The sequence below is a fragment of the Salvelinus alpinus genome, chromosome 2 (assembly GCF_045679555.1).
Source record: "Salvelinus alpinus chromosome 2, SLU_Salpinus.1, whole genome shotgun sequence".
In the NCBI taxonomy this organism is placed as follows: domain Eukaryota; kingdom Metazoa; phylum Chordata; class Actinopteri; order Salmoniformes; family Salmonidae; genus Salvelinus; species Salvelinus alpinus.
Window position 1 is genome coordinate 104,189,613 of NC_092087.1, and position 11,098 is coordinate 104,200,710.

At 42.1% G+C, this 11,098-nt stretch overlaps 1 protein-coding gene across 1 annotated transcript; it reads left to right on the forward strand.

Annotated features, from left to right (window-relative positions):
• Positions 1–2,398: 2,398 nt before the first annotated feature.
• Positions 2,399–10,450, forward strand: LOC139546908 (zinc finger protein 2-like). Its single transcript, XM_071355843.1, has 4 exons — positions 2,399–3,355; positions 3,662–3,759; positions 3,884–4,067; positions 9,060–10,450. The coding sequence occupies exons 1-4, from the start codon at positions 2,737–2,739 to the stop codon at positions 9,635–9,637; spliced, it is 1,479 nt and encodes a 492-aa protein (XP_071211944.1). The 5' UTR covers positions 2,399–2,736; the 3' UTR covers positions 9,638–10,450.
• Positions 10,451–11,098: the final 648 nt, after the last annotated feature.

An 11,098-nucleotide genomic window follows, 5' to 3' on the forward strand; every position in this document is an offset into this window, starting at 1 on the left:
TAACAGAACATGGCCAAGATGTTCAAATGTTCATAAATGACCAGCATGGTCAAATAATAATAATCACAGTAGTTGTCGAGGGTGCAGCAAGTCAGCACCTCAGGAGTAAATGTCAGTTGCCGATCATTAAGAGTATCTCTTATCAGGCCTTCATGGTCGAATTGCTGCAAAGAAACCACTACTAAAAGGACACCAATAAGAAGAAGAGACTTGCTTGGGCCAAGAAACACGAACAATGGACATTAGACCGGTGGAAATCTGTCCTTTGGACTGATGAATCCAAATTTGAGATTTTTGTTTCCAAACGCAGTGAGACAAGACTAACTACCAATTGACAAAATTGGGACGAAAAGGGGTGTGAAAAATATAAATATAATAATAATCATTTTTAAAAAGTCTGCCCCAAATATTTAACTTAAAAAATAAATATATATTTTTTTTTAACTTGAACCACTACATCAACATTGTGTCGAACCCTTGAGACAACGGGGATGTTACTGATGTGCTTTGTGTCTCCAATGTAAAAAAAAAATAATAATAAAACGTTTGACTTCTTTACTTATTTTATGTTTAATTGTTTTAAATGATGAAATGTTTGAAAACTGACCTCAGGTTATTGAAGGATCTGATTTGGATTAATTTGCGACATATTTTCATGTGAATATTCTCAAATCGGCATAAAACAATATATGCCTTTTCCCACCAGAAATGTTTCTATCAAACAGACTTATTGCAGACAAAAGGCTTTGCGTGATTACGTAGTGCATTCCCATGTACCGAATGAAAAATACAAGTTAAATGGGTTTCCATCTCATTTTCACACATGACTGCAAAACCCTTTGGATAAAAGTCTCTGCTAAATGGCAGATATATCCACTGATTATACCAAACATTAGGAACACATTCCTAATATGGAGTTGGACCTGGACCCTCCCCTTTTCCCCTCAGAACAGCCTCAATTCGTTGGGGCATGGACCCTCCCCTTTTCCCTCAGAACAGCCTCAATTCGTCGGGGCATGGACCCTCCCCTTTTCCCTCAGAACAGCCTCAATTCGTCGGGGCATGGACTCTACAAGGTATTGAAAGCTTTCCACAGGGACGCTGGCCCATGTTGACTCCAGTGCTTTCCACAATTGTGTCAAGTTGGATGGATGTCCTTTGGGTGCAGTGGAGGCTCCTCAGAGGAGGAAGGGGAGACCCATCCTCCTGAGTGATTTTCAGAAAAATAAAAATGGTAAAACATTTAGAAAGTTATCCTTTTTAGATAAAACTATACTAAATATAATCACGTCACCAAATAATTGATTAAAACATACTATTTTGTGTCCTCCTCTGGGTGCATTGACTTCAATACAAAACCTAGGAGGCTCATGGTTCTCAAGCCCTTCCATAGACTTACACAGTAATTATGACAACTTCCGGAGGACGACCTCCAACCTATCAGAGCTCTTGCAGCAGGAACTGACATGTTGTCCACCCAATGAAAGGATCAGAGAATGAATCTAGTACTGAAAGCATAAGCTACAGCTAGCTAGCACTGCAGTGCATAACATGTGGTGAGTAGTTGAGAGAGAAAGAGTTTTTGTCATTTATTTTTCACTTTCAGTTTCACTTACTTAGCTAGCAAAGCAGCTAGCAAGTTTAGCCTACTCAAACACCTGGCTCAAACAGAGGGATGCTATGCTACAAAATCGTCCTCCCTCATCTTAAACCGCATTGACTGCCACTGTTTGGGTGGTGGTACACATGGGAAACTGTAGCGTTGCAGTTCTTGACACAAACCGGCACGCCTGGCATCTAATACCATCCCCCGTTCAAAGACACTTAAATATTTTGTCTTCCCCATTCACCATATGAATGGTACACATACACAATCTATGCCTCAATTGTCTCAAGGCTTAAAAATCCATATTTAACCTGTATCCCCCCTTCATCTACACTGATTGAAGTGGATTTAACTAGTGACATCAGTAAGGGATCATAGCTTTCACCTGTATTCACCTGGTCATTTTATGTCATGGAAGGAGCAGGTGTTCTTAATGTTTTGTAGACTCAGTGTAAAGCACTACAGATCATCAAGTGCTATTTGCATGTGATGCATTTGCTCTGTTGTTTACAGGATGATTTGTATCTTATAGAGCGTGGCTTTAAGGGAATAGTATGGTCACATCTAGATAAAAACGAATGTGAAAAATGAACAGAGCAAATGTGTTTTAACACACTACCTATTTATGGAAGTATTTATTTATCATCCACATATTCATATTGAGCTTCTCCGTCTGTGTACAGGAAAGTATTATTTGTAAGACGTAAGAGAAAAAACATCAGCTTATTGTTCAATTATTATGACGTTCTTTCCAATTCAAAAAGTGTAGTAACTTGTTTCCAAACTGCGTTACTCACTCCAGCCAGCAGATGGCGGATGTGCGTCTTTCAGGTGATGCTTCTTGCGTGACGTATAATTTACTGGACGGGACGCTTCTTCGGGAACAACAACACGGCTACTCTTTCAACCACCTCGGTAGCTTGCTAGCCAACATAAAACTGAAAGATTGACGCTTTAGACCATGTTAATGTACATTAGCTAATCTCAGTGTTGTAAACGCAGTTCAGTTGACGTATCAACTGGTTAACTAATTTGCTTGTTCAATTTGCAAACTTGTTAAATATTGATACTGAGCCTAGCACTAGGCTAGTCGCTAATGCTAACTAACTAGCTAGCTAACATCCCTGACCATGAGTTCACTAAACTACTCCTCCCCTGCTAAAGAAGAAGAGGTTTGCTGTTTGGAGAAAGAAGCTCTGGCGCTGAACAATGTTGTGAAAGAAGAAGAGGAGGGTATTACAGTGAAAGAAGAGGAAGAGCCGTTTAGAGAGGAAGAGGATGCTATCTCAATAAAGGTGAAGGAGGAAGACGTTTTGGGAGTGAAAGAGGAGGAGACAGAAGAAGCTTTCAGAATGAAAAAGGAGGAAGATGCCATTACATTGGAAGAACTGTTTGGAGTAAAAGAGGAAGAGGAGGCTATCTCAATTAAAGAGGAGGAAGACGTTTTAGGAGTGAAAGAGGAGGAGACAGAAGAAGCTTTCAGAATGAAAAAGGAGGAAGAGGAGGCTATCACGTTGAAAGAGGAAGAGGATGATATTACAGTGAAAGAGGAAGATGGGAAAGAGGTTGTCAGCGTGAAAGAGGAGGTAGAAGCTTTCAGAATCAAAAAGGAGGAAGATGCCATAACATTGAAAGAAGTGGAAGAACTGTTTGGAGTAAAAGAGGAAGAGGAGGCTATCTCAATAAAAGAGGAGGAAGACGTTTTAGGAGTGAAAAAGGAGGAGGAGTCAGAATATCTGATTAACACCAGTGAGTACTGTCTTAAAAACAGGGACACAACTCTGCAGTTGTTGAACTAATGTGGGGTTTTAAAGGAGCATTCTACTGAAGTTCTACACTTGAATATGTTGTTCAGTACTGTAGGAATTGTTAAAGGGGCAATCTGCCTTTGGTACATATATTTAGGGGACTTTTAAATTTGGCAACCATTTTGTTCGAACGACCCTAACATTTGCATTTTAGGCTGTTTAGAGATATTAATGCCTCTTGTAAGACCCTATGATTTTAATAGACAGTCGTAAGTTTACAATCTGTGTGATGTTCTTGTTCACACAGGAGAGAGACATGACTATGGTGGATCCTCTGGGGAGCATCAACAACATCCTGATGCTGACGAGGCAGAGAAGAGTCTCTCCAGTTTAGAACACCAGATGGTACAGCTTAGTCTGGTCTAGCATACAGCTTGCTCTATCTGGGTCTGGGTTTCTGTAAGGCACTTTATGACAACAGTGGCATCAGCATCCATAATGATATGTGTCCCCTCTTTATGGTTACCAGGACAACGCTAGCCCGCCCCTTTCCTCCCTCCCGGAGTCCCCGTGTCGTTTCTCTCCCGGTAGCACCTTACTGCTGGGTATGAAGAGGTTGTCTGTGCTGCTGGTGGACTGCAGGAAAACAACGGGGCTGAGTGGAACTGTGAGAGGAGGAGAAGAGAAGAAAGGATCAGATTTGACACATCAAAGTAAGTGCTGTAGTTTAGTTTGAACAAATACAATAGATCTGCTCACTGGTATCTGTTACCAGGACAACCAGCAGAGTTCTGTTAGTTGACAGGAAGATAGACTGGTATCTGTTACCAGGACAACCAGCAGAGTTCTGTTAGTTGACAGGAAGATAGACTGGTATCTGTTACCAGGACAACCAGCAGAGTTCTGTTAGTTGACAGGAAGATAGACTGGTGGATATGGATGTTATGAATATCATAACACTGAAAAAGGATTCTGCCAATGAAAAGAGACAAACCAATAGACCTTATAAAACCTTGAAAGTAATCTTTGGAGAAAAAGTTTAAAGATTATCCGATATGAGGTGCTTGTTTTACTAAAACTTTCCCTTAAAACATTATGGATGTTACATTGTCTGTCCAAGTCAACCCCCTATTTTTACCAGACTGTACAACAGGCAAACAAAACTCCAGACACTTCAATTTGTCCTGTTTTAATTAATTAACTAATACTGGAGGAAAGCTGTGATCAGGCTGCCCACTCAAGAGAAAGCTTCAAACTGTAACCAGTGCCGTCAACCTTGTTCAGGATATCAATCAACCTACCAGGGTAGTTACAAACAGTACAGAAATTATATCATCAACATTTTTTGATCATATCTTTACTAATGCTGCAGAAATGTGTTTTAAAGCAGTTTCCAGATCCATCAGATGTAGTGATCACAATATAGTAGCCATATCTAGGAAAACCAAAGTTCCAAAGGCTGGGCCTGATATTGTGTAAAAGAGGTCATACAATACGTTTTGTAGTGATTCCTATGTTGTTGATGTAAATAATATTTGTTGGTCCGTGGTGTGTAATGATGAGCAACCAGACGCTGCCCTTGACACATTTATGAAATTGCTTATCTAAGTTACTAATAAGCATGCACCCATTAAGAAAAATGACTGTAAAAACTGTTAAATCCACGTGGATTGATGAGGAATAGAAAAATGGTATGGTGTATATGCAGTGGTTCCCAAACTTTTTATAGTTCCGTACCCCTTCAAACATTCAACCTCCAGCTTACGTACCCCCTCTAGCACCAGGGTCAGCGCACTCTCAAGTGTTGTATTTTTATATCATTGTAAGCCTGCCACACACACACACACTATATGATACAGTTATTAAACATAAGAATGAGTGTGAGTTTTTGTGAAAACCCGGCTCGTGGGAAGTGACAAAGAGCTCTTATAGGACCAGCGCACAAATAATAATATAATAATAATAATCAATAATTTTGCTCTTTATCTAACCATCTTACATATAAAACCTTATTTGTTCATTGAAAATTGTGAATAACTCACCACAGGTTAATGAGAAGGGTGTGCTTGAAAGGATGCACATACAGTGGGGAGAACAAGTATTTGATACCGATTTTGCAGGGTTTCCTACTTACAAAGCATGTAGAGGTCTAATTTTTATCATAGGTACACTTCAACTGTGAGAGACGGAATCTAAAACAAAAATCCAGAAAATCACATTGTATGATTTTAAAGTAATTAATTTGCATTTATACTGTACTATCACAACATGGCTGAGTTCGCGGCTGGACTGTCCATTAATCACGGTACTCAGTTCTGTTTATTTATCTAGTTTATCTGTCGGCCCCAGCCGCGAACTCAGGCTCTGTGTGTAGTTAACCGACCCTCTCTGCCCATTCATCGCCATTTTACCTGTTGTTGTTTTAGCTGATTAGCTGTTGTTGTCTCACCCGTTGTTGTCTTAGCTAGCTCTCCAAATCAACACCTGTGATTACTTTATGCCTCGCTGTATGTCTCTCTCATATGTCAATATGCCTTGTATACTGTTGTTTAGGTTAGTTATCATTGTTTTAGTTTACAATGGAGCCCGTAGTTCCACTCATTATACCTCTGATACCTCCTTTGTCCCACCTCCCACTCATGCGATGACCTCACCCATTATAACCAGCTTATCCAGAGATACAACCTCTCTTATCATCACTCAGTGCCTGGGCTTACCTCCGCTGTACCCGCACCCCACCATACCCATGTCTGCACATTATGCCCTGAATCTATTCTACCACGCCTTTTATTCTTTGTTCCCAACGCTCTAGGCGACCAGTTTTGATAGCCTTTAGCCGTACCCTCCTCCTCTGTCCTCAGGTGATGTGGAGGTAAACCCAGGCCCTGCGTGTCCCCAGGCACCCTCATTTGTTGACTTCTGTGATAGAAAAAACCTTGGTTTCATGCATGTTAACATCAGAAGCCTCCTCCCTAAGTTTGTTTTACTCACTGCTTTAGCACACTCCGCCAACCCTGATGTCCTTGCTGTGTCTTAATTTTGACTTAGGAAGGCCACCAACAATTCTGAGATTTCCATACCCAGCTACAACATTTTCCGTCAAGATAGAACTGCCAAAGGGGGAGGAGTTGCAATCTACTGCAGAGATAGCCTGCAAAGTTCTGTCATACTTTCCAGGTCTATACCCAAACAGTTTGAACTTCTAATTTTAAAAATGAACCTCTCCAGAAATAAGTCTCTCACTGTTTCCGCCAGCTATCGACCCCCCTCCGCTCCCAGCTGTGCCCTGTACACCATTTGTGAATTGATCGCCCCCTATCTAGATTCAGAGTTCGTTCTGTTAGGTGACCTAAACTGGGATATGCTTAACACCCCGGCAGTCCTACAATCTAAGCTAGATGCCCTCAATCTCACACAAATCATCAAGGAACCCACCAGGTACAGCCCTAAATCTGTAAACATGGGCACCCTCATAGACATTATCCTGACCAACTTGCCCTCCAAATACACCTCCGCTGTTTTCAATCAGGATCTCAGCGATCACTGCCTCATTGCCTGTATCCGCTATGGGTCCACGGTCAAACGACCACCCCTCATCACTGTCAAACGCTCCCTAAAACTCTTCTGCGAGCAGGCCTTTCTAATCGACCTGGCCCAGGTATCCTGGAAGGATATTGACCTCATCCTGTCAGTCGAGGATGCCTGGTCGTTCTTTAAAAGTAATTTCCTCACCATATTAAATAAGCATGCCCCTTTCAAAAAATGTAGAACTAAGAACAGATATAGACCTTGGTTCACTCCAGACCTGACTGCCCTCGACCAGCACAAAAACATCCTGTGGCGGACTGCAATAGCATCGACTAGTCTCCGCGATATGCAACTGTTCAGGGAAGTCAGGAACCAATACACACAGTCAGTCAGGAAAGCAAAGGCTAGCTTTTTCAAACAGAAATTTGCATCCTGTAGCTCTAACTCCAAAACGTTCTGGGACACTGTAAAGTCCATGGAGAACAAGAGCACCTCCTCCCAGCTGCCCACTGCACTGAGGCTAGGCGACACGGTCACCACCGATAAATCCATGATAATCGAAAATTTCAATAATCATTTCTCTACGGCTGGCCATGCTTTCCTCCTGGCTACCCCAACCCCGGCCAACAGCTCCGCACCCCTCGCAGCTACTTGCCCGAGCCTCGCCACCTTCTCCTTCACCCAAATCCAGATCGCAGATGTTCTGAAAGAGCTGCAAAACCTGGACCCGTACAAATCAGCTGGGCTAGACAATCTGGACCCTCTCTTTCTAAAATTATCCGCCGCCATTGTTGCAACCCCTATTACCAGTCTGTTCAACCTCTCTTTCATTTCGTCCGAGATCCCTAAAGATCGGAAAGCTGCCGCGGTCATCCCCCTCTTCAAAGGGGGTGACACTCTAGACCCAAACTGTTACAGACCTATATCCATCCTGCCCTGCCTTTCTAAAGTCTTTGAAAGCCAAGTTAATAAACAGATCACTGACCATTTCGAATCCCACCGTACCTTCTCCGCTGTGCAATCCAGTTTCCGAGCTGGTCACGGGTGCACCTCAGCCACACTCAAGGTACTAAACGATATCATAACTGCCATCGATAAAATACAGTACTGTGCAGCCGTCTTCATCAACCTGGCCAAGGCTTTCGACTCTTGTCAATCACCGTATTCTTATTGGCAGACTCAATAGCCTTGGTTTCTCAAATGACTGCCTCGCCTGGTTCACCAACTACTTCGCAGATAGAGTTCAATGTGTAAAATCGGAGGGCCTGTTGTCCGGACCTCTGGCAGTCTCTATGGGGGTACCACAGGGTTCAATTCTCGGGCCGACTCTTTTCTCTGTATATATCAACGATGTCGCTCTTGCTGCAGGTGATTCCCTGATCCACCTCTACGCAGACGACACCATTCTGTATACATCTAGCCCTTCTTTGGAGACTATGTTAACAAACCTCCAAACGAGCTTCAATGCCATACAACACTCCTTCTGTGGCCTCCAACTGCTCTTAAACGCTAGCAAAACCAAATGCATGCTCTTCAACTGATTGCTGCCCGCACCCGCCCGCCTGACTAGCATCACTACTCTGGACGATTCTGACCTAGAATACGTGGACAACTACAAATACCTATGTGTCTGGCTAGACTGTAAACTCTCCTTCCAGACTCATATCAAACATCTCCAATCCAAAATTAAATCTATAATCGGCTTAGGTAGCACGTCCGGTGAACAGGTCAGGGTTCCATAGCCGCAGGCAGATCAGTTCAAAACTGTAGCAGCAGCACGGCCAGGTGGACTGGGGACAGCAAGGAGTCATCAAGCCAGGTAGTCCTGAGGCATGGTCCTAGGGCTCAGGTCCTCCGAGAGAAAGAAAGAAAGAAAGAGAGAATTAGAGAGAGCATACTTAAAATCACACAGGACACCGGATAAGACAGGAGAAATACTCCAGATATAACAGACCGACCATAGCCCCCCGACACATAAACTACTGCAGCATAAATACTGGAGAGAGACAGGAGGGGTCAGGAGACACTACAATATCCTTTGTTTTATATTATGAAATGTTTGAAAACTGGCCTCAGGCTATTGAGGGATCTCATTTGGATTAAACTTCATCGCAAGGCAGTTTTATGATGTGGAGATTTCATGCTGGTCTCTCTTAAAATAACACTGTCTTTGTCAGGAGGAAAACCAAACATGGAGGAATCAAAGATGTCTAAACCAGCAAGACGACGCCTCTGCTCCCAGATTGGAAAGAGTTTTACCAAGTTAGGAAGCCTGAAAAGAGATGAGAGGACACACAAAGAACCGAAGCCACAGAATTGCGCCCAGTGTGGAAAGAGTTTTAGCCACTTAGGAAATTTGAAAGCTCATGAGCGAACACACACAAGGGCGAGGCCTTTCCATTGCTCCCAGTGTGGAAAGAGTTTTAAGCGGTTAGACACCCTCAAAACTCACAAGAAAATACACACAGGGGAGAAGCCATACCATTGCGCCCAGTGTGGAAAGCGTTTTATCCGGTCAGGAAGCCTGAAGGAACACATGAGACTGCACACGGGGGAGAAGCCTTACTACTGCTCACATTGTGGAAAGAGTTTTAACCATTTAGTTAGCATGAAAAGACATGAGAGGATACACACAGGAGCGAAGCCACACCCTTGCTCTCAGTGTGGGAAGAGTTTTAAGCGCTTAGACACCTTCAAAGCTCATCAGCGCATACACACGGGAGACACCATACCATTGCGCCCAGTGTGGAAATAGTTTTAGCCTTTTAGAATGAGCGAATACACACAGGGGAGAAGCCTTACCGCTGCTCCCAGTGTTCAAAGTGTTTTACCCATTTAGGAAGCCTGTAAGAACACATGAGACTGCACACAGAGGAGAAGCCTTAAAAATGTTCAGACTGTGGGAAAACATATTACTCATCACAGTCACTTAAACGTCATGTGAGAATCCACACAGGAGAGAATACTTATCCTACTGTGTGAACTCATATTTCACATCACTTAAAATTAATTAGAAAACAGTCACAGTGCTCCCATTGTCTTATATTGTTGACTGATAATGTATTTACCTGTTTTACCATATGAAATTGAATTGTACAAAGTATACTTAATCATATATCCATATGTTTTTATTAGAAAACATGATTTGAATATGGAGTATGTCAGTTTGCATATAGAGTAGATCAGATTCCATGTGTTTAAATGGTCCTTTTTAAACTCTGACTGTGTATGTGTTTATCTGTGTGTCATTCCTCCAGCACTACAGATAATACAGTGATATTTGGATGTGATGCATTTGTTCTGTTGTTTACATTTGCATTGTTGGCCCACTGATGATTTAATGAAATGAAAATATTCAGACTGTAACGGAAAATGTTAATTGAATGTGTCCACATAACTGAGTATGTGACTAACCTTGTGAAACTGTCCTATTATAATCTCCTGTTCTTGGGACCATCATTATGTGTTGCAAACCAGCTGCACCTGTGTCCTTGTATGAATAACTGTGTAACTCTTACTTCTACATTTTTATTCTCTCTGAGCTCAGAAATAAAGAATCTTGGTTTGACTTGGACTCCAGCAGATCCTTATTTTATAATATCCACCACAACTCTCCCACGGATTGCTGTTTATTATTGTCTCAATGAAGAGTTCCCCGTTCTGGCAACCTAAATCCAATGACTTACGTCGGTGCCCAGTGGGCTGGTTTGAATAAGTAGCAGGTGTTGGATCAATATCCACCTTAGTATCTTAAGTTTCCGTGCAATTTGCCACAGATTTTCAGACAGACTTATTGCGGATAAAAGGCTTTGGGTGATGACGTGGTGCACAAATAATTAACTGTTGCTTTTAAATTCCCATATATCGAATAAAAAATTAAAAATCCATCACATTTTCAACTCTACTGATGGTTTTAAAAAGCTGTTGGGTTTTATAGACAACGTGAACATGGCACGTGCACTGTAGCTAGCAGCTCACATATACAGTGATGGTAGGCTACCTACATTATGAGATTAAGATAGATAAGAGCCATATTTTATTTGTCAAATATTAACCAAGCATCAATCATCATGTCACCAGAATAAGACCATCAAAATGTATTGGAAAGGAGCATCAAGCTCATCACATGCACTTTCACCACCCTGTGAAGTTCATAACTTATTTCATCTGTAGCCTAATAAACTACATGTGTTCCCAAGTCGTAGTGGGAGGACCA

Bases quoted from the DNA above. Each gene is read 5' to 3' on its own strand.
- LOC139546908 (XM_071355843.1), top strand. From the start codon at position 2,737: ATGAGTTCACTAAACTACTCCTCCCCTGCTAAAGAAGAAGAGGTTTGC. The intron at 3,356-3,661 runs GTGAGTACTGTC...TTGTTCACACAG, and splicing joins AGAATATCTGATTAACACCA to GAGAGAGACATGACTATGGT. The intron at 3,760-3,883 runs GTACAGCTTAGT...TATGGTTACCAG, and splicing joins CCAGTTTAGAACACCAGATG to GACAACGCTAGCCCGCCCCT.